This window comes from Lonchura striata, chromosome 3 (genome assembly GCF_046129695.1).
Source record: "Lonchura striata isolate bLonStr1 chromosome 3, bLonStr1.mat, whole genome shotgun sequence".
NCBI lineage: Eukaryota > Metazoa > Chordata > Aves > Passeriformes > Estrildidae > Lonchura > Lonchura striata.
The window spans coordinates 57,576,720-57,599,229 of record NC_134605.1 but is presented as its reverse complement, the minus strand read 5'-3'; the positions used below and the strand labels follow the sequence as shown (position 1 = coordinate 57,599,229).

The following is a 22,510-nucleotide window of genomic DNA, read 5'->3' as shown; positions in this document are numbered from 1 at the left end:
ACCAGCACATGCAAATGACTGCAAGTACTGACAAGAGCTGCATTCTGACAGCCCTCATATCCCCGAACATGCTCCTGCAGCCGTCAGGAGAGGCAGCAAAAGGCCGTGTTGGGGAGCTCACTTACCTCATAGCTCTCTGCCTTATTTCAGGTTACCAAACAATACAGATTAAAAAAAAAAAAAAATCTTGAGGACCAGTATGTGAGAAATTAGGTAAACTAGGTGATAGTGAAGAGAGGTGGTAGAAATTAAGATGTCAGTTTTTATCCCTTCTTCTGTTACTGATACCTGTGGATATTACAAAGGCAATTAGTCAGCTCTGGTTTTTGCAATCTCTGAAACAGTAGGAACTGCTGATGATAAATGTGTTGCATATTTGATGGTTTCATGGAAGTGCGTGAAACATACTTCACAATATATGACTCTCTTAGGCCTCATTTTCCAATGCCTTGTTCCTTGTACCAGATGTTTGCATCAGTGTCTCATGAATGAGAACTGCATATAAAGTAAGTTTCTGTGGGTTTTATGATTCATGTTCATTATCAACCGATAGGGAGTCATAAAATCAGGCTAAAGATTGCTTCAACAGGACAGCTAATTTATGGCAGTATTAAAATCTCTCTACACAAGGTGTTCATATATTTACCACGCCTACCATTTTTTCCTAATAGGTAATGGCAATCCTTCTTGTTCCAAATAAAACACTTGCTATCTTCAAATCCACAGAGAACTTGGTGGTCTAGATTTTCTTTTTCTTTACCTGAGACTTCCATGGTTTTGACTGGCACTACTAAGTTTCACTTTGCTTCCTCTTTTTTAGGATGATGATCTCTAGTTCTTGAAAACTTTCCCTGGTGCTTTCTTCCTTCCCGACGGCTCTCCGCTCCCTCCTGGAGCACTCTGCTCGCTTTGCTTTCCAAACCCTTTCCTGCAGAGCGGTGCTGGGGACTGGCGGCATCGCTCCGGCCCTACGACCCCTCCAGGCAGAGCGGCTGACAACAGCAGGCGCCTCACGGCAGCCTCACCACCGACAGCTCAGTTATTCACACTGTCCACACGGGAATTTCTCCGAGTGCTTGCAAAGGCTGCACTCGCCTGCTTAGCGTGACGGGCTCCTGTAGCGCAGCTCCGTATTCGCGCCTCATTCCGCAAGGCCGAACGGGACCGCCCGGCGGCGGCGCTGCCCGGCCAGGGACAGGGACAGGGACAGGGACAGGGGCAGGGACAGTGACAGCGACAGGGGCAGGGCCGGGGCAGGGCCGGCCCCCTCCCGCCGCCTCCTCCGCTTCCTCCCGGCCCCGCCTGTTGATGTTTCACTTGCTTTTAATTCCCGGGTCGCAAGATGGAGGCGGCGCTGGCTCGTCGGGAGCTGCTGCTGCTGCCGCTGTCGCTGCTGCTGCCGCCTCTGGCCGCCGCTCTGCTGGGCCCGGCCGCGCCGCTGGGACAGGTACCGCCGGCTCAGCCCTGCCCTGCCCTGCCACCTTCCCTGTCCCTGCCCTGCCACTGCCACCTTCCCTGTCCCTGCCCTGCCCTGCCACCTTCCCTGTCCCCGTCCCTGCCCTGCCACCTTCCCTGTCCCTGTCCCTGTCCCTGCCCTGCCCTGCCACCTTCCCTGTCCCTCTCCCTGCCCTGCCCTGCCACCTTCCCTGTCCCTGCCCTGCCCTGCCACCTTCCCTGTCCCTGCCCTGCCCTGCCACTGCCACCTTCCCTGTCCCTGTCCCTGCCCTGCCACTGCCACCTTCCCTGTCCCTGCCCTGCCCTGCCACCTTCCCTGTCCCCGTCCCTGCCCTGCCACCTTCCCTGTCCCTGTCCCTGTCCCTGCCCTGCCCTGCCACCTTCCCTGTCCCTCTCCCTGCCCTGCCCTGCCACCTTCCCTGTCCCTGCCCTGCCCTGCCACCTTCCCTGTCCCTGCCCTGCCCTGCCCTGCCACCTTCCCTGTCCCTGCCCTGCCACTGCCACCTTCCCTGTCCCTGTCCCTGCCCTGCCACTGCCACCTTCCCTGTCCCTGCCCTGCCACCTTCCCTGTCCCTGCCCTGCCCTGCCCTGCCACCTTCCCTCTCCCTGCCCTGCCACTGTCCCACTCCCTGCTCCAGCTCCTGCCCCGCCCTTGCCGGTGCCCCGTTCCCTCTCAGGGGTGAGCCGGAGCCTGCCGCGGGCAGACAGGGTTTCCCCTCTCCCTTTGCTGTTTTTCCGTATTCCGTGTGCCGTATCTGACAGGTCTGAGGGGGACGGTAGTTACTTCTGTGCGATACGGATGTGTTTATGTTGTATTTTCAGGCTTGTCCGCCTACATCTCCATGGTTCAGTGCCGTACAAGTACGCACTGCATTAGGTCTACACTTGAGTCTAGCCTGCTCGTGATTCGAAGCAAGAAAAGGGTTTTGATGTATTTGTGTATATCTATAAATACACAGGGCATTATGTTGTCTGTGTTTCTATCCCAATATCTGTGTTTCTATCCCAATATCTTGGTGACATCAGCTTTAAATTTGGTGGCTTTTTAAAAGAGTGGAAGGAATGTTTTGGGTATTACTTAAGAGAACTTTCCAGTGGGAATGAAAAGATTTGCTACAGCACGAGGTGAGCTCTGACCTCTAGAATTACAGAAAAGCTGGGTACTTCTTCCTGAGCTTGAGTCATGATCAGATACGTCATCTAAAATTGTTATAATTGTGAACCCAAAGTGTAAGATCACAGAGGGAAGAATTGTGAGGGGTTTGTAGTCAACTTGTCTAGCCAATGTGAAGTTACTGTTACCTGACCAAATTTATTATGTCTTTTTTCCCTCCAGAGTTATTTATTTAGTAGTGTAATTTAAGTAAAACATTTCCAAGAAAGCCTGGCAGAGGCCCTGCTCTGGCACATCCTGTGTTGCAAAGCAGGATTCATTCCTGGCCTTACTTCCTGGTTTCTGCTTCTCTTTATGAATTTTTGAAGAGAGACCTCCTTAGCTCTGATTTCAAAATGGGGATCTGGATCTTCAGGCATTTAGGCACTTTTGTAGGTGTCTGAAGTGAGGTGTGCTAAAGAGAGCAGAGGGAGTTCAGTATTTGGATACTTTGCTTATCCCTCTGAGAAAGGGAGTGCAGCTTGAATTTGCCAAAAGCCTCATGAAGTGACAATGTAATGCAGACTTGGGCTCTTGCACACCTTCTACCCTGAAACTGTCACACTTCCACACTGAAACTACAGCTTGGTGGCATTAAAGTTGTCACTGCTGGCAGTTTTAAAGGACACAGAGGCACATTTGTGTCTGCTGTCTTCGGATGTGAAAGAGTGAGCAGGGCACAGGGGTGCCGGGGCAGTGCCACGTAAGGCAGCTTGGGGTCAGGGACAGAACAGGTGTGTTTTGGAGTGTGAGTAGGGCTTGACTTAGGAACTGTAGTGCCTTATGGGCACAGCTGTGCTGTTTGTGGGGTTGAGTTTGTCCATTTGTGCTGTACTGCTCAGGTGGTCTTGTGAGCTCATGATTTGCTAATTTGGAAGGGTCTGCACTTTTTTAGTTTTATATGAGTCTGGTGGCCTAAGTATATGCAGTAAAAGGGACATAAAACTTTTTACTTTAGTGTTTTTTTCTTTTTATATGTTGAACTTAGCAAAATAAAAACTTGTGTTTTCTCCTGCATATTTAGTTTTGTACATACAGGACCAGTTTGATGCAAAAGGAACAGTGTGTCTGGAGAAAGTTTTGAGTAGAAGAATCAATGTTTTTTGACACAGAGGTGTTCCTGTTAGGAACAGAAGTGCCTAGGCAGTGGGAATAGGCAGAGTGGGAATGCCATGCTGTCAAGTTGCCTTCAGAAGCTCCTAGCTCAGTGACAGTGGGCTACAGGGTCAGAAAAACTATGTTGTTTCCTCAGGATTGCTAGGGACTGCAGACTGGTTGGGAGCAGGCAGCATGAACATGGTCAGCTTTGCTTTGGCTGGACACTACAGCTGTGCTTTACAACTCTGTGAGCCTGCTGGCTGCACTCTACTAACAGCTTCACATGCTGTTAACTCTTCCATGTTGGGTTTAAAGCTGGTGTTAAAGTTTACCTCCTTGCTGATGGTAGTGTTACAAAAAAATTAGCGGAAGGACTGAGGAAAAACCTTGATATACTGGAATAGCATTTTGTAAGGCTGAAATGCTTTTGTTCAGCTCTGGAATGTGAACTCCTCAACTGTTGTGCAATACTTGTAATTTCTTAAAAAAGCTGTTTTGAAATCTGGACTTTTTTTAACATTAGTATGTCTGTTATGGTTTTTGTTTCTCCTCATAAAATTTGGATATGCAAAACTGGACTAAAAACTGATTGATTTTAGACAAAATTGTGGGTTTGTTGTTGTGGTTGTTTTGGGCTTTTTTTTTTTATTTTAAAAAGTTTAAAGGGACTGATGCAATAAGACAACTGACTTTCATGTTAAAGTAATGTTTCTGGTGCAAGGTCAGGCATAAGGTTTTGTGCCTTAGAGTATTTTTTTTATGTGCTGCTAGGAACTGGCTGAAAGCAGTACTAACACCATGTTATTTGCTTATTCTGTTTACCTCTTGATAATTGAGGCTAGCAGAGTTCTTTCTAAATAACATACTTGCCTACCATACTTTTTTTTTCTTTTTAGTTTAGTTCAGTTGCCTGGAAAAAAAATGCTTTTATATTATTTGTTGCCTGCAAGAAACCTCTGTGTGGATGGGTTGTTTCACAACAGCAGGAAATAATCTTCACTACATCAACCATTTGATGCAGTGAGTACAATGTATTTTAATCAAAGAAGAAACTTGTTAATAGCAATGTGCCGGAATGTTTCTTCCATTGCTTTATGCCAGTTTCTCTATTAGCAGTCCGGCACATGTGAATTTTAGGCCTAAAAGAGCTGACATCATCTTCCAATGTATATTTGATTAAGTTAAAGCAGTATTATGCAGTTGTGTCTCTGTGATATGAGACTGAGTACTCACCTCTAAAACTCATGATAAAATATCATAGTATAGGTTGTCTTAATAGGAAGGATACAAAGGCAATTAATTCTAGTAACACACATAGGGGAAAGGGAAGGATAAATCATGTTATAATAAGAGTAATTGTAAAACAAGGAAGGAATGAAAGTAAGTGTGCTTGTTCAGAAAAGCAAAGTAAAGCAAAAACATCATGTTGGATTATTGTCTTAAGAAAGAGTTTAGATTTAGCTAGTTAAGAAAATACTGGATGTAGTGATCTTACCCTAAATACTGTCATGCAGTTTAATAATGCCAAATCTTAATGGAGAAAATTTTGTACAAAAATTTTCTGAAATGTGAAGGACAAATTATTGTCCTGCAAACTTGTGAAATTCTATCATGTCATGTCAAGCTTTTACCATGGTTATTTCTCAATTCAATTATGCCTGATTGCAGTTAAGACTCTACAACGTAGTTCTGTTTCAATTCTTATGCAAGAATTATGTGAAGCATGGATCATAGAACCCTGGATTGCAATATATAGTTACACTATGTGGAGTCAGTTGTCCATATGAGTGCCAGGATTCAAGTGGTATGAGTTTGTGCTGTAGTTTTATTTGTCTATTCAGACACTTCTTTTCCCATAATCTCTTCTCAAATTTAGAAACAGGTTACTAGTTTTGTCTATTTTTTACCTGTTTGGCAACCTGACATTTTTCAGTTGCAAACAGGATATCAGCTGTGCCTGTGTAATGGCTGTGAGGGGATTGTCTGCCTTTCAAGTCTCTGTACAGCTGGCCATCTTGTAAGGCATTGTGCCATCTGTTCCTAGGGCTGCCCACTTGGCTTCCACAGGCCTTGGAGCAGAAAGAGCCTTGTTTGGAGAGCCTCAGTAGAGAACAGCTGTGCTTCTAGTGGGCCAGCTGCTAGCAGCAGAATCTTGATGGGGTTTGTGTGACTGATGCAGCTGTGTAGGACTCAACAGTTACCCTGTACTGTGAGAAATTGTACAGTGCACCCCATCAGGTATTCACTGCCTGTGGATAAAGTTTTTCCATTATTCTTTAATCAGATCTGTTTGAAGTTCCTGTGTGATTGGACCCATCAGCGTCTTTTTCTTTTGCACCTTTTTTTAAAAAAGCAATATTAGGTGAAATGTTCTCTGTAGATTTGTGTGGTGTTAGTCTTTGAGAATTAATGAATATTCCCTTTTAACTTATGCCTGATGCTTTATATTCTTTGCTGACATCTTTCCCCCTTTTTGCTCTGCTGCTACTGTGATTATAATGCCCCAGTTAACAGTCCTGGATTCTGTTGCAGCCCACAGTGAAAGAGAAAATTAATAGAAAATGATCACTACCTGCTTACCTCTGCTGATCCAAGCTCACAAAAATTCACTAGTTCACTGTAACCTGTGCCATCACACCGTTAGTACTGCTACCTAGCTGTTCTAGAACACAATGACTTACATTTGTGGTAGGGATGCTGTCCTCTTTGCAGGTTCTGTGGCCATTACCACTGTAAATACCACTGCTGGAGTACTAAATCAGAGATAAGAAATCATAGAAAAACTCAGGAGAGACATTTACATCCAATAAGAGCATTAAGAATGATGAGGGCCATTTTTAGTGCAGGTTGGAGTTTCGTGTGAAGGCATTTACCATCACAGGAGGGGACAAGGGGCTGCAAAGTATGAAAGTGGGTCAATGGTAAGCTGAAAGCACACCCCAATTCTTAGGGACTTGAATTGCTTCTTGGGGCTGTCCTTCCATTCTAGCTCTGTCAAAGCACTGCTTTTTCAAATATCCCAGTGAATTCAGAACATTTTAAATTACAGGCCTGTCTGAAACTTGCATGATATTGTTAATGCTGAAAAGTGTATTATAAGTTATACAACAAAGTTTTACACTCATAATTGAGGCTTCTCCAAAAATTGACAGTGCAACAGTATGGACTACTGCAGATTTCCTGTGTTCTGCTCTCAGTGGCTTTGTTACTGCACACTGCTTACTGTGCTTTTACAAAATAAGGGTACCTTTCTTAGTACTGAAGTCATAACCACAAGACATATCTACAAAGCACTATAAAACACTTTCTTCCCCTCCACCCTCAGGCTGTGAATTTTATTATGGTAACAAAAAAAATTCCTATGTTGAAATTAAAGGATGTTCTGTTAAGTGTGTGCCTTCAGCCTTAGGACTGGAAAGATGGGGATTTGAATTATCACTAGAGCACTTTCTAGCAAGTGTGGCTTGTCAGATCAGGCATTTCATCCTGAAAGACTGGTACAAGAGCTGTTGACCTGCCACATCTGTTTCCCTCCCCTTTAAGAGGCATAAACAATGTATGGCTCTTGAGCACTTATCAACATGCAGATATTGAAGGGGTACCAGTCAGACCTGTGATAACAGGGGCAGTGCTATGCATCACTTCTTCTCTGCTGTGGGTGAAAGTGGGTTAGCTGGGATGGTACTCTGCTCTCCTGTGAGCTGCTGCTTCCTTTCCCCAGCACTCCTGCCCAGCTTTTCATGGCAGTTGGCATGCATCTTGTTTTTGCCATCCTGTAGATTTTGTTAGATGGGGTATTTGTAGGGTCAGGATGATTGGCCACAGCAGGACCCATTGAGTATTAAGTGTGGCACTGCAGGAGACACCAGCAGGAAGCCATGGGAAGACAGCAGTGTGAAACCCACCTTCAAGGAAGGGTTAAGACTGAGCTGGAACACTGCTGTTTTCTGTGGGAAGATAAGAAGAGTAATGAACAACCTGTTCATAAATTGCAAAATGAGAGCATATGACAACTGAGTAGAATGGATGTACAGAATCTGGGAAGATATCAGTAGAATTTTTTGGATCTTGATGTGAACACACTAGTCCCAGGAATAGCACGAGTCCCAACAGTATGAGTTCTCTGTTGTATGTGAACACAAAATTGCAAGGATCATGATGCAGCTGCTGTAGGGGAAAGCTGAGCATTGCTCTGAGTTACTGAGGAGCTTTATGAACCTGTACCATTAAGGAGATGCATCAGCATCACCTGAGATGGTGGTGAAGACAGATGTCTCCCAAGGAGATGCTGCAAGGACAGACAGATCACACAGCAGAGGCAGTCCGACAAGCTTTGTGCATCAGAACAAGGAGCCCAGCTCATTCTTCCCTGCTGTGTTCTTGGATCTCTTGTGCTTGTCCAGTTCTTCCTTGATTCTTCAACTAACAGAAAAATGGCCTGACAAAAAAGGGAAAGTTTTTGTGCCAATTTAATTAGCTAAATTACCTCACTGACTTGGGATGGGTTGAGATGGAAGGATGATGTGCAGGAGAGATCTACACTCTCTCTTTCAGTGGCAGAGGCAGCAAGTGGTTAAAGTGTGTTACAATCTGATTTTTGAACCTTTGACAGCACAGAAGTGATCCACTGAAATATTTCATTTCTTAAACATGTAACGTGTTCTTCAAGTGCAAGTTTTAAGTATGTTCCAGAATTCATAACAGTGCTTGTGGATACTGTGCCAACAGAGTTGACAGCTGTTTTGAAGGAAATTAATCATTGTATGTATAGCTAACTTTGTACATTTATCAGTCAATTGTTGAGCATATCTAGCTTCCTTCATGCCCTTCACTTTCAAGTAAAAAATTTGATTTAAAAAAAAAAAGGCGGGGATTTTCCTATTTTTCATCAGTCATTTCCTTTTTCTTGTAATCTCAGTGAGTCTCTTTGTAGATGTTGAAAAAAGATTGTGAAATACTTTCTGTGTAAAAAAACCTCAGATGTAATTTGTGGCTTAAAAAATGAAGGATTATTAAGACTGCCTGGAAAATCCTTTTTTTGTGTCCTTTGCATTCCCAGAAAACAGAAGAACCTAGGACGAAAGTTTTAGTCATCTGTTAAATATTTTGAGAGTGTAAAAGACTTACAGTTCTGAATGCTAAGACCTAAAATATCTAAAAGTTTGGTGAATTTTTATTTTGTTGTTAATATACAGAATTCTTAAAATATGAGAAAGAAATAAGTGGTTTGAGGAAATTACAGGAAGACAGGATAGAATATATCCTACGTTTATACTGTTAATCCAGTTTATATTTTCAGTTACAGAGTTCACTTCTCTGACTAATTTGGTAATTTTAATTTGCTTTGAATAGTTAGGATTTAAGTTTTGAAGAAAAGTCAATATAAAAACCTGTTTCATAGAAAGGGCATTGAGGAAGAGATTTCTCTTTGGTCTCAGTGGACAGAGTTTTCTTACTGATAGGCCAAATGGGTCTGAAGTATTTCCAAGTCACTTAGAACCAAAAGGTTATCTGTGCTAGGTTTGAAAGCATTCTTCTCATGATGCCAGATTCCAGCTGAATTGGACTTGGAAGTTGTTTTTCAGTTTTTACAGTTCTGGCCACTTGAGTATGCTCATTAACATATGAAACCCACTGCTACAATGATATTTGGCATTATAGTCACGCTTCAGAGTTTTCTTTTTCTGAACTGGGGCTGTATTATGTTAGGTATTGTATATTTCACGTATTTTCTGGCTGAAAATCTAGTGTTGTGTAAAAATACTAAATGAGAAGTCTTTTTACGTACTTACATTTTTATTTATTTTAAATGCTGAGCATGTTCAACTTTTTATTGAGACATGACTCACTTTTTAACTGTTGGTTGTGAAACAATGACTCAACTATAGAGCTAAAGATGCTGAAGGTATGGAGATATTTTTGAGAGGAAAATGGATCCGCAGAATCACCAAATCATTTAGGTTTGGAAAGACTTCTGAGGTCAAATCCAGCCTTTGACTGACCACTACCCAGCTAACTAGACCATAGCACTAAGTGCCATGTCCAGGTATTAATGAACTGAAGTTATCATGATTTAAGGCTCCCACAGGCCGAATATGGAGCTTAACATTATTTTTGAAGAGGTGTCTGAGGAAGGCAGTCTGGCAATCATTACTTTTGGCTATGTGCAAGCAAGATTTGATTTTTGTATGTAGTTTTTTTCAGGGACAGACCTGGGAGATTTAAGGTCTCATTTGCAAAGCAGCCCCTGAAATTACAAGGGAGAAATGAGAGGACAGAATGAGTGATTCAATAAATTGCAGCAATTAGGGTTTGAAAGAAAGAAGCAAATCCCCATTTTCTGTGAGTTTGAGATGTCCCCTGTGGCATTATTTGGGAATCACAACCAAAGAAACAGAAGTTCTGCTGACAGAACTCAATGTTCTTTAGTTTAGACTAGCTTCACTTTGAAGACTAACTGGAGTGCTTAAAAAAAACATTTACAGAGAATCTGATTTTTACCTTTTGTGGTTTATTATTTTTCAGCTAATGTAAGAGAATTTCATTATATCCTTGTGAAACAAGTGATTATTATTATTATTCTATCTTTATTACAAAAAACCACAAACTATACATAGGGGGATGCAGATGTCATTCTTTTCCATCAGGCGTCTTTATTAAAAAGAAGGGTGAAAGAACCAGAGTAATCCTTACATGAAACAAGAAGGCATATTCCTTTTCCTTCTACCTGTTGGATGGAAAGCCTGGGAATGAGCTCTGGGATTAGTATGAAGTCATTCTGCTTGGACAGTACAACAAAGTTGCCTCCAGTGGCTCATACGTTTTCTCAGACTTACAGCTCTTCTGGTTTTTTTTTTTCAGGAAGCAATTAGAGTCGGTGTTACGATGCTGAGCACCAGTGGAGAACTTCACAAAGTACAGGTTTGTCCAGTTTTTCTATTTATTCAGTGAATTAATATGCAGTGAAGCAAAGTCTGCAGCAGCTGCAAGTATATCCTTTATTCTGACATCAGTGAGTAGGGAGCGTGTTCCTCTGAGAGCAGAATTGCAGCACAGGGGCAGGAAATGTACACTCATTCTGGCTGTCTTTCTTTCAGGTTCTTTTTAACATCACCTATGTTAATGGACAAGTATATCTAAATGACTTTCCTATGAAAAGTGGGGTTGCCCACGTAACATGTCAAACAATTATATGTGAGTATTCTCTTTTCCTTTTTTTTTTAATTTTATTTTCCTCCCGCCTCTGGGGTATTTGGCTTCCCTGTTGTCTAGTAACCAAAGCTTATAATGGCTATATGTTCTGTATTTTGTAAACCAGAGCATTGTGGAAGCAAAACATTTCCCAAGGTAGGACAATTTTTGTATTAAAATGGATCAAAAAAATCTTACTGCCTTAATCTCAAGTCACATTAACAGGCTTGTGTGTAAATGGTCTAATCTGAAATCCAGACTCTGCCCATCTTTTAAAAGAATGTTTTGCACTACAAGCTAGACAATGTAAACAGAAGGATGCAACCCCACCCTGCTAATGGCTGTGTCCCTAGGTTAGTTGGCCTATATCCAGAAGGAGATTCAATAACAGAAGTATGAATTGTTGTTAGGATGATATTTTAAAGATATCACTTCTGTATCTGTTGGACAAACAAGTTTCTGCTGGATAGGATATTATAGCACAAATATTGTACTTTAATGACTGTAGTAGTTAATGACTTCAAATTGTCTTGAACCTGCTGTTTTTCCACTGATTCAATGCTACATTTTTTTGGTGAAAAAGCAGAAAGTACTGTGTGATCATTTTTGAGATCCACAGAGCATACTGTATAACTAATTAAAGAAGGACCATTAGGTTTATTTGATTTAGGCTTCTGTTGTATTGAGAACAATCTTCTACTGCATGTGATGCAGTTAGTCTCTAGGTTGGTATCTGAGGTCATCCTCATCAGGGACTTACAGAATAGTAACACTTTTACAAATTGCTTCTCTGAGTTGTGACCTTGTTGCTTGAACCCTTCTTTCCCAAGCATGATCAGTTATTAATTTGACAGTATTTCCTTCCTGGAGAGGGAAAGCAGTAATCAAATTCTCCTTTTCTGGTACAAAACCATGGTAAAATGTCATTTACTTGCAAAATAACTCACTCCAGAAAAATAGATATGATTTTATTGAGTAATTCTGAGAGCTCCTGAGCACTCTTCTGTAGTCATAGTGCTTGCAATGACTAGTTTTGAATCTGAAACAGTGAGGAAAATACTGATCTTTACCTGGGAGCTAGAAACCTGACACTCTTTATCTCCATATTTGAGTCTGAGTCCCCAGCGCAGTACCACTCTCTGTTACCTGTAATGTAATGTTTATACTATTTACTTACTAAATTATTGACAACAGATTCAGGTAGTGTTTGTAAAATGCTAAAGAACTATCAAGATACTTATTCATAGAGGGGGAAATACTCCTGAGTGTATATAAAAACAAAACTTGACCTTAATAATCATGCTTTTGAATATTGGAGACCACGTACTCTTAACATAGTTGTCATATCATTCTTGGCACCTACATCCCCATTGAACTTCCTCCAAAAGTCAGTTTTGGAAGTGTATGTGTTGTTCCTGTGAATGTAGTGGTGGTTGAACAGCCTGACACATGGTAAAAGCTGGGAACACAGGGAGCTTCAGCTGCTTGGCATGTTAGAGGCTTTGGGCCTTTAGTACATGCTTGCTGCTCCAAGTCAGAAAACATTCAGCAACCAGGTTAGTGCCCTGGCTCACACCTGTAGGTTACTTTCCTTCCAACTTATTTTGGCAATGGAAGACATTACTAAATTATGCCAGAAAGTATTTTTCTATATTTTCAATAATAAAAATAGCTTTATGAGGACAGAGATCACAGCATGGTAGTGGACACTCTGAGTGGTTAGTGTGTGACTGAGACCCAAGTTGAGCCTTATCCCACATTACCTGACAGGCTCAGCACTCCAGGTGTCACACACACAGCACCAGTAGCTTAACAGCAGGAATGGTCTCGTTTCAGTTCATGTCCCTTGGTATCTGCATACTGGAGAGATCCCTCACCTCCACTCTTGTGCTTCTCCAGGACTTCAGTTCTAGCATGCCCTCACCTGAAGCAGAGCTGTGGTAATTGGGAGGATAGTAAGAGTGTACAGAAACAGCCAGGGTAGAAAGGCAGTTCCGTGTGTACTTGTAGAATATTAAGCTGTTGAAATAGCTGAAAGCTTTTGGGTAGGAAGAGAGGTTGAGGTATCATCAGTCACATATGGAAACAGACAGGGGGACAGAAAAATATGTAGGAGGGAACTGGCACTCATCTTGAGCTGGAGATGCAGTGTGCCTGGAAAAGACCATATTTGTTTCTGTATTCAGAGGAAGGGGAATGTTGTGCAAATGAAGATGTTTACACAGGTGGCTGGCTAGGCTGTGGCATTACTCTTATGAACTCCTTTGGACAACTGATATAAGAATGCAGCAATAACCAAGCCAAAGAGCTCTGCTTAGAGTGCTCAAATGCAAACCTCAAAGGCAGATGTGACTTTTCTTGCAGGCTTCCTGAGTCAGGGGACTGTACAGCTCTGCTGTGTTACAGACCTGCTCTGATTTGGTGATATACTGGTAAAAAAATCATGGCACCTGTTTTTGCTGTTGCCCACATTACTACTGGTTGTAAAAGTGGTTACTGGAAGTGTTAAGATGTTCTGTACTGTTGTTCTGGCATTGATGGCTTGATGCTAGTGGTACTCTGACTTCTCTATTCAGGTGCTGCATGTGCAAAGGCATCTGTGTCAGAGTTGCACCTGTTTTCTCTATGGCTTGGTGCTGCTTTCTGGTTGAGGTGGTTTCTCTTTGAAAATGATGACATTTTGCATTAACAGTGGAGAACAGAAGCTTGGATAACTTACCGGATCAGCAGCACCTGGGAACCGTCAGTGTTCGAATCATGGTTCATGAGTGGCCTTTAGCATCCACTTCTGATTTGCAGCTGATTGTCATTCAAGAAGAAGTGACAGAAATTGATGGAAAACAGGTAAATAAAAAGCCCTGCTACAACATTCTGCTTGTTTTTAATTTAGGAGAGACAAGTAGTTCCCAGGGACTTACATGTATCTGGCTGGTGATTAGAACACAAAGAATATACTTAATGTTAACTAACATAGTATGGAGGGAGACAACAGCAGCATTGGCAGGGTAATAGTGGGGGTGTTTCATGAGGAAACTTCAAGTTTTAATACTTCTTTTCATATTTTAATAATTAACTATATCACATGCACTTTGAATAAGTGAACTTGTGCAGGCAAAGCCAGACCCACAAGCAAGAGTTGATTTATAAAATAATGTACAAAATTAAAAAAAGGATCATGGACTCATTCTGTGTCATGAGGTTTTCCCCATTGTTTATTCCAAGCTAACTAAAGGTTTCAAGCAGGTAGCATGGGGAACAGCTTGCAGCAGAAAACTCTTATGGCAAGTGGGCTTATTGTGAAAGCCCACTACACCTGAGAGCTTAGTCTTAGAAGACTTTGCATGTAAGATAATTTGAATCTTGATAATGAACATGGATTTTGAGATGCACAAGCACCTCCACCCCTCTGATTTCTAACTGTATTTGCACAAATAGCAGTCAATGTGAGGGGTTGTAATTCTAGCTGAGGTTGAAATGTACAGAACTAAGTTCTCAAAATCACTTCTAAGATGTAGTTGATTTACTAACAGAAGGAGATTCTGTAGAAAAGATCCAGCTGCTGAAGCCAGCAACTGGCTTATTTCTGTGTCATATTTCTGTTTCTGCACATCTGCATCTTACATGTGGCCAGGCTTTTTTGAATCTTGCTTATGGTTCTGTTGCCTTCTTCTTTTTTTAAATGATAATGATTGCAATACCATTGATCCTTGATTAATTGCATGGTCAGCATATAGAAGTTTTTACAGGGATCTGTATCATGTCAGAATCTTAGTCTGTTAGTGAAAATTCCCACTGAGCATTTCCAATGAGGTCTTTATCCCACTGATAATAGCCAAAGAATCATGGTTTGATTCAGTTGTTACACAACAATGGCATTGTATTTCAGGCCTCAAACTAGGCATCACAATGCATTTCAGATTTTCATAGGGCCCTAGTAAAAACAACTAGAAAGCTAATGTTGTTTCCTTGATTGTTCCTTTAAGTCAAAAGCAGTCTCACATAAGCACAGTAGAGGAGCAGACTCACCTCCCTCAGCCTTCTAGCCACACTGCTTTTGCTGCAGCCCCAGGACAGAGTTTGCTTTCTGGAACCTGAGTGCACATTCCTAGGTCATGTTGAGCTTTTCATCCACCAACACTGCCAAGTCTTTTTATCTAAGGCTGCTCTTTATCCATTCACTGCCCAGCCTGTACTTGTGCTTGGAACTGCCCCAACCCAGGTACAGCACTATGCACTTGGCCTTGCTGAACTTGGTGAGGGGATTTACCTCTCAAGCCTGTTCAGCTGCTTCAGGATGGTATCTCTTCCCTTCAGCAGGTTGACCATAGGGTGTCATCAACAAACTTGCTGAGGGTGTACTCAGTCTCACTGTCAATAGTGCCAGCAAAGTTGTTAAACAGGAGCAGTGCAAATACCCATCCCTGAGGACACCCCTTGTCACTGATCTCCATTTGGATATTGAGCCATTGGCAGCAACTTTCTAGAGTGCAAGCATCCAGCCAGTGCCATACATATCCAGTGCCTGCTCCATCTGTCATGTGCATGTCTCTTGGTTGGAGACAAGGGTTTCAAACACAACACTGTCAAATGCTGTGACACTTGGCTTTTCAGTTGAAAACAAGCAATGTTCCTGCAAAAGCAGAAATTTCAGTCTTGCCTTAGCAAGAATTTCTTTGTTTACAAGTGCTTTTACTACATATCTGAGTTTTCCATGCCTTAAAATGCCTTCCTGCAAGAGGATAGTGATGTACTATGTAAGACTTGGTTAAAGCCCATGGATTGACTACCATGTGCTTTTGCAGGGACAGACTCAGTCTGTTCAGCATATTTTCTGATGTGGTATGGTCTACAGAAGTGTGATATGTGAGAACAAAGAATATACCAATTCATGTTGTAACAGCCTTATGTATACATCTTAGTGGCCTGGAGTTTTCTGGGATGTACTGGTGTCGTCTGCCAGGCTGCTTCAGTCTTGCTTTTAACTCAGTAATACCATGTTTGTATCTTTTGCAGGTTCAGCAGGAAGAAGTAACAGAAATAGATATTTTAGTAAAGGACCTGAGAGTACTTAGACATTCCAACTACACCGTCCCTTTGAAAGAGAGCATGCTGTACTCCATGCCAAGGGACAACGACGTGTTATTTACACTGCCCAACCTCTCAGGAAAAGGTATCTCTCAGCTGTTAAGTAGTATTTTCATCCATATTCAGTGTACTGCTTTACAGGGTAAGAGAGCATCATTTATCCCTTGTTTTACATAGTGAAAGATTTTTCATTAACAGGGACAGGTTTTATTTTATATGTCTTGGTTAATTTTTTTAAACACCTAAATTCAACTTTTCATATTAGGTATTTTATTTGTTTGTTTTCAAATCTGTTCTCCTTTGAAGTACTTGATTCTTGGCAGTCTGCAGTCCAGACATCTGACAGCAATAAATTTCTCTCTCAGATCTGCGATGGAAGTTTCTCTACAGCTCCTCCTTTTTCCTGAGAAAGAAAGAGAAAACTGTAGAGGAAATACCTGTCTGGGTCAATTCCAAACAACAGACCAGTTTTCTGTTATTAAACTTGAATAACTTAAAAGCAATAGAAGTTACTTGATGCCTTCATTTTATTTCTGTTTTGTTTAATCAAAAACTGTCAAGGGTTTAATTGGAGTAGAATATTTTAATCTAGTCGATCAGCATTTAATCTGATGACAGCTGAAATTTACAGCTAAGGGCATAGCTAAAGGCTCCACTGTAACACTCTTTCTGCTTCTTTTCCAGTTCACTGCTCAAGTCAAACAAAAAGCCTTCTTGCTGTAAATGTGTGAGAAGTATACCCTCTGTAGAGAAACATTGCCTGTCTTTATTTTCTTTCAGAGTGAGTCATACAAAAAGCAAACTCTCCCCTAAATCTAGCTCTTCTTCTTCAGATATTCAAGATCCACTGCAGACTACCAGTCAGTACCTCATCCAGCAAGTAGAAACTACAGTGGATGAAGAGACATTACCTGGCAAGTTACCAGAGACCCCTCTTAGGATAGAACCGCCATCTTCTTACAAGGTGCTTTTGTTGTTTGTTTGCTTGTTTTAATGATTAGTATAATTATTAGTATATAAATACAATTATTTAAAGACAGACAACCACTAAGTCCAGTGGAGTTTTGCAGATAAACCCCAAATAAACCAAAAAATGTCTGCTCCTAAATTACTATTCAGCAGTGACAAGTCCAGTAGGAATCCACTGGGCTTTTAAATCCTGCCATGTTCTGACCACACAGATACTTCACGATAGTCAATGGTGACATTTACATTATACCAAGCTAAGCATTTATGACAATTTCAAATATTGCTTAGCTTTAAATTCTGCCATTTTCTCCTGACTCTGCTCAAGTGCTTACCCCTCTGAGAAACGGACCACTGGTCTCACCTGCTGTAGGAAACACAGTAACAGCTGGAGAAGTTCAGTTCCAGCTTAGACAAGGATGGGTTTCATGGCCTCCTCTGTAGCCAAAACACAGTTACAACCCACTGTCTACTCTGTTCAAGTGTCCTTTATTTTCCAAAGGGGCCTTTAATGAACACAGAACTAAACCTTCACCTGTTTCAGACTTTGAACAATAAAGGTATCTGAGCCACCAGTCAATTTCATCATGCTTTTATGTATGTTTAAGTAAAATCATCACCATGTAACGTGATTTACTGGTAGTTAAAAAAACCCCAAAACCCAGCAGTTGCTTTGTTTTGTAATCTTTGTATTTTTACCGTTTTGTAGGTGATGTGCCAGTGGGTGGAAGACTTGAGAAAAGGGTTATGCAGATTCTGGTTTCAGTCTCTACCTATCTTGTTTAGTTTCATAGAAGTTGTTGTTGTTGGAGTTGTTGGAGCAGCTCTTATTATCAAAGTCTTAAAGTTGATTCTGCCTTCCTGTGAAAATAAGTAAGTAATTTTTGTAATTATTTTTTTGCTTCAGTGAAGGCAAAATGTTGGCTAAAGAATCTTCCAAGATCAGGCCCATTCTGTAGGATATTGTGGCAAGAATTCAATGACGAAAGCTACTGGTAACTTTCCATTCCAAGTGCATTTCTGACACATAGGCATATCAGAGAGACATGGGAAAGTATTTTATTGGAAATGTGTTTAGCTGAGCTGTCATACTGCCAATTTTTTATCAAGTTTTTTAAGGACTACATTGTGATATGCTATTAACATAGTTCCAAGAAAGGAGGATAGAAACTAGGTCTAAACAATTCCAACATCTCCCAGTCTTTTCATACTCCTACTGTGTTGGAGTTTTACAGTAGTTCTGAAAGGCCTCAAATTTGGCTTCACAAATCTGCAGGGGAATTCTCCAAGGGGGACCAACCTCTGTAGGCAGCTTCCAAGCTATAGTGACTGGTGCTGGCATAGGTGGCAAGAGGCCACAAATAAAGCTGATTGCCTGCAAGGGCTGTATGCTTTCCATGTGTTACCAGCAACACATTTTTTGGGAAAGCAAGGTCTCAGAGCAAGGGGAAGAAAGATGAATTAGTAACTGCAGGTCATAAATCAGTGTAGATTTAGTGCTGGAATGGGCAAGCACATGCACTTTAAAGCAACCTAAGTCAGCTCTGGAAGAGCTGTCCCTTGGAACTTCTTTGAGAAGCGACTGACAGTGCAGTGTGTTTCATCAGCCCCAGGCACAGCTGCTGTCTTCAAATGCAGCTGATCAGCTGTGCCTCTGAACAACCCTGCATGCAGTTAATTTATGTATCCACTCAGGGGTACAGGTGTTCTGGGTCCTTCTGACAAACCAGGAAAACAGAGGGTTGGAAGATCAGGAAGGATGGAAGCTGCAGTGACAAAATAGGCAGTGCTTCCCCTGGCATTTCACACAGCGTGCTGTCAGAGGGGAGAGCTCCCCTGGTTAGAGCAGGAGGAGTGGAGAAACACTTTGTACTTTCCCAGCAGTAAGCAGCTTATCACTGCCAGTAAGCAGCTTAACACTGCCACGTATGAAACTGAACTAAGTGGAACTAGGAAGAAAATTCTAATCCCAACAAACTGTTCAGCAAAGTGGATGATAACATGTCCATAGCAGAGATCAGTATGGAGCAGACGAACCAGCTTGCAGTAATTTCTCTTCCAGTTGAGGAACATGGGGCTTGTTCATGCCTTATTAGAGTGTATAAAGAAATTGAACCGCCTCTTCCATTAAAAAAAAAAAAAAAAAACACCAAAAAACAACCTCTAAACCAGTTATTTTCTTGCTACCTGTGTAAATGGTCCTCTAAAGAATGGTAAAGGTTTAACTCAGGATTGTAAACCATTAAGAATGACCAGAACATCTCACCTGGTGAATGACAGTTGCAGATGTGAGTTGGGACCTCATCCCAAATCTTTAATGCCATTCTTTATTACACTGATGAAACTGGAGGCTGTTGCCGAGTCCTGGAGAATCAGCTGTAGGCCCTGACAGCAAACAGTTTTAGGCTACTATGAAACTGAGCAGCTAGAACCTACACTTCTGACATTTCAGATGTAGAAACTGGGCAAGGAGAGCCCTCAGAAACCACAGCCAGTACACTTTGGAAGCATTTTTCATTGCAACTTCATATAAGAGATATTATGAGGGTAATACTTAGTTGATGCATTGATTTAAACTGCATTTGGGGAGTTTAAGAATAAGACCAATTTTTAGAACACAGATTCGTTTTGTGTATTGTTTTCTAATGCAAGGTAACCTTACCTTTCAGAGGCATCCTTCTCCTGGATCAAGTCAGCTTTGTACCTGTGACTACCATCAGCCTGCCTTCAGACCTTTCAGACAGGAAAAATAATTTAGATGAGAAAGCATGTACTTAATACTGTATTTACTTTGGAGTTACTGGTTTTTAAAAACACACTTTTAGTTGATCTGATACTTGGCACCTGATCTTAATACCTTGTTTTTTTTCCTACTAAGAAAACTAAGTCAGTTGATTAATTGATAAAAGGCCACTCAGACCAAGGCCCAAAGCTGACTTCCTTGTGCCTCTCCATAAACAAGCAGCCTTTTCAGAAGCTTCTAAGTAGAACAGCTGCCTTTTCAGAAGTTTCAATATAGAGCAGCTTTCCACCCTGAGGGCTACCACTGGTTTTAACTTCTGTGAAGTCACTTTTCCACACCTCAGACAGGATGCTGGCTGCCTTCATGCCCATAAACCAAGTCAGCTGTCCTGACTAACAAGATGGTGAAATTCAGGGTGTCCTTAAGTCCAGAGATAGCATTCTTAAAAGAAATATGAGGGAATATTGCAAACATCAGCTGTGCCTGCAAGCCTAAGCAAAGCTGCTCCACCTAGTTCCAGGTCTCATAGGGTTAAGTGTGTCTTGCAAGGAAGATACCACTACCAAACATTTGTGTTACTTAAAAGATCTGACATTTTATATATGCAAAACAAAAATTTGAACGGCAGATTTCTATTTCAAGCACTTTACATTTTTATGGTCCCTTCCACTCATAAAAATTGTTAGCAGTTGTAACCAGTTTGCTTTTTTGTATCTGTGACAGCAGTACTCTATGAAGTCCCAAAAGAAAAATGAAAAATCCATTAAATTCTACAGAAATACTGGCTTGCTATTGCTGAGTAGGCCCAGTCTGCTCATGCCAGTTTGTACTGTTAACATTTTTCAAATAAACATTTAAATTGTTTATTAGATTGTGTTCGTGTGTGCATTTATAGTTAGGTAATAAAACAGCGGTTTGCCAAACATTTCAGATTTAGGGCACTTTCTGTTTCTTAGCTTTTCATTGTTCTTACAATGTCAAAAGAATGAATAGGGAAAAACCTCAGAACGGTAACTGCCTTACACTAGACTGAGCACAGTTATCATCGGAATGATCAGAGTTACCTATGTTCAGCTGGAGCTGTTAGAGCAAGGGAGAAAAATTGGGATTCCTGCTCCTGCCCTAAGGAAACATCATGTGTTTAATGAGATCCAAGTTTACTCAGATGTTGGTCTATGACAGGAACAACTCTCATTGTCTCACTGAACTGACAGCACTGCAGTGATAAAAGGAATATTTTTAACACCAGCTTGGCCTTGTAAAAAACCAAACCAAACTTCACCACCCAGCAGTGTTGTGTGGTACACACCACACCAGCCCAAGGTTAACAGGGACACTGCTCAAACTTCCCTATTTTTTTGTTTTAGTACCTTGTGGGTGGCATAGGGATTGCCACCCATGGCTGAACAGGAAACTGCTATGATTAGCACAGGAATAGTGATGTACAGACAAGAGCAAGTATTGAAACAGGAATAGACAAACCTGTCTGTATGTGGATATTGCCTGCCCCCTCCATTAGCATAGGTCAAGAAGTGATGTACAAGGCTGAAGTTAGCTTCTTCTGGGGAAAAAAAAATAGGATGGACAAGAAACACAATAGTTCTCCCTTAGAGCACACAGTAGGAATTATGCTGCAGATGGAAACTTGGCAGCTGTTTGCATGTGCTCTTTGCATCCCTCCTTATGAAATTGGAAACTGAGCACCTGCAAGAACCACAAGGAGATTTAGCTGTTCTAAACAGCTGCAGAAAATGCATAGTTAAGCCTGAAAGTGTTGGTAATGCTTCAAAACTTGTCTGATTTCCATAAAGTTACAAAGCAGCAGGAAAGAAGTATCACCATCAGGTTAATGGAATTCTAAAATTAGTGCAGGTCTTGAACACAGTAACTGCCAGACAGTTTCTGCTGCTTTATGGAGCTGGAGTTATGAAGTCTTTAAAAAGTTAAAACTTTTGTGTTTTTGCTTTAGCATGCACATGGTTTTCCCAAATCACAAATCTCATGCGTCTCAGACGAGCGCTACTCTGGGATGGCACAACACTGAGCTATTCTGCAAATTGACTAAAAAACCAGCTCACCCAACTAAGACAATAAGGATGGGGCAACTGTCCTGCATGCCAGTCATGGCAGGTCTCATTTTTCCAGGACATGAACTGATGTGCCCTCTAGGGGAAGGTATGTGAGGGGGCTGGGAACTGATAAAAAAAAAAAAAAAAACAACGAAAAAAACAACCCAACAAAACCTGTCTACCCAAAAAAATCCCTGGTGGGACAGTGGTAGGTTCCTAGAAACAGCAACATCATCTTCTCACAAGCACCTCACCGCAGCCCTTCCTGCCCTCAGAACTGTGTATCACCACAATGCGTGTTCCAAACCAAAATGAACCTCTGAGCTACAAAATAAGCCTCTATCACCTTTTCTTTCCTTTACTATGCATTACAGAGATGTTAATTTTGTTCAATCAGAGTGAAGAGGGCTGGCTTAGTACTAAATTCCTGCTTTTAAGTTGAGGTTTACTTTAGGAGTTCTCAAAATATATCACACTTAGTGTAAGTGGCCCCTTAATGGACTGCTGTCAAGGTCCAAAGCTTGCTTACTCTCCCTTCTTAAGTGGGAGCCAGATTAAGTATTCTAGTTTGTTTGCAGTGAATTATGAGAAGAAATCTGCAACAAAACCTGACAGCTACACTCTTATCCTTACATACAAACAGGAAAATAAGTACTAAGAGTACCTACATCTTCAAAATACTGTGTATTTTTATTAACTCTGACACATTTTCCATTCTGGAAATGGATGTCTATGAATGTGCACACCTGT

At 41.5% G+C, this 22,510-nt stretch overlaps 1 protein-coding gene across 1 annotated transcript; it reads left to right on the top strand.

Moving 5' to 3' along the window:
- Positions 1-1,278: 1,278 nt before the first annotated feature.
- On the top strand, positions 1,279-20,616 carry GINM1 (glycosylated integral membrane protein 1). The gene is made up of 8 exons (XM_021540632.3): positions 1,279-1,447; positions 10,568-10,627; positions 10,804-10,900; positions 13,590-13,741; positions 15,911-16,067; positions 16,816-16,946; positions 17,658-17,821; positions 19,618-20,616. Exons 1-8 carry the CDS (start codon positions 1,343-1,345, stop codon positions 19,724-19,726), a joined length of 975 nt encoding a protein of 324 aa, XP_021396307.1. The 5' UTR covers positions 1,279-1,342; the 3' UTR covers positions 19,727-20,616.
- The last annotated feature ends 1,894 nt before the right edge of the window (positions 20,617-22,510 follow it).

Excerpts from the sequence above, each read along its gene's own strand:
- GINM1 (XM_021540632.3), top strand. The coding sequence starts at position 1,343 with ATGGAGGCGGCGCTGGCTCGTCGGGAGCTGCTGCTGCTGCCGCTGTCG. Across the intron at positions 10,901-13,589 it reads AACATGTCAAACAATTATAT|TGGAGAACAGAAGCTTGGAT; the intron begins GTGAGTATTCTC and ends TTGCATTAACAG. Across the intron at positions 16,068-16,815 it reads GCCCAACCTCTCAGGAAAAG|ATATTCAAGATCCACTGCAG; the intron begins GTATCTCTCAGC and ends CTTCTTCTTCAG.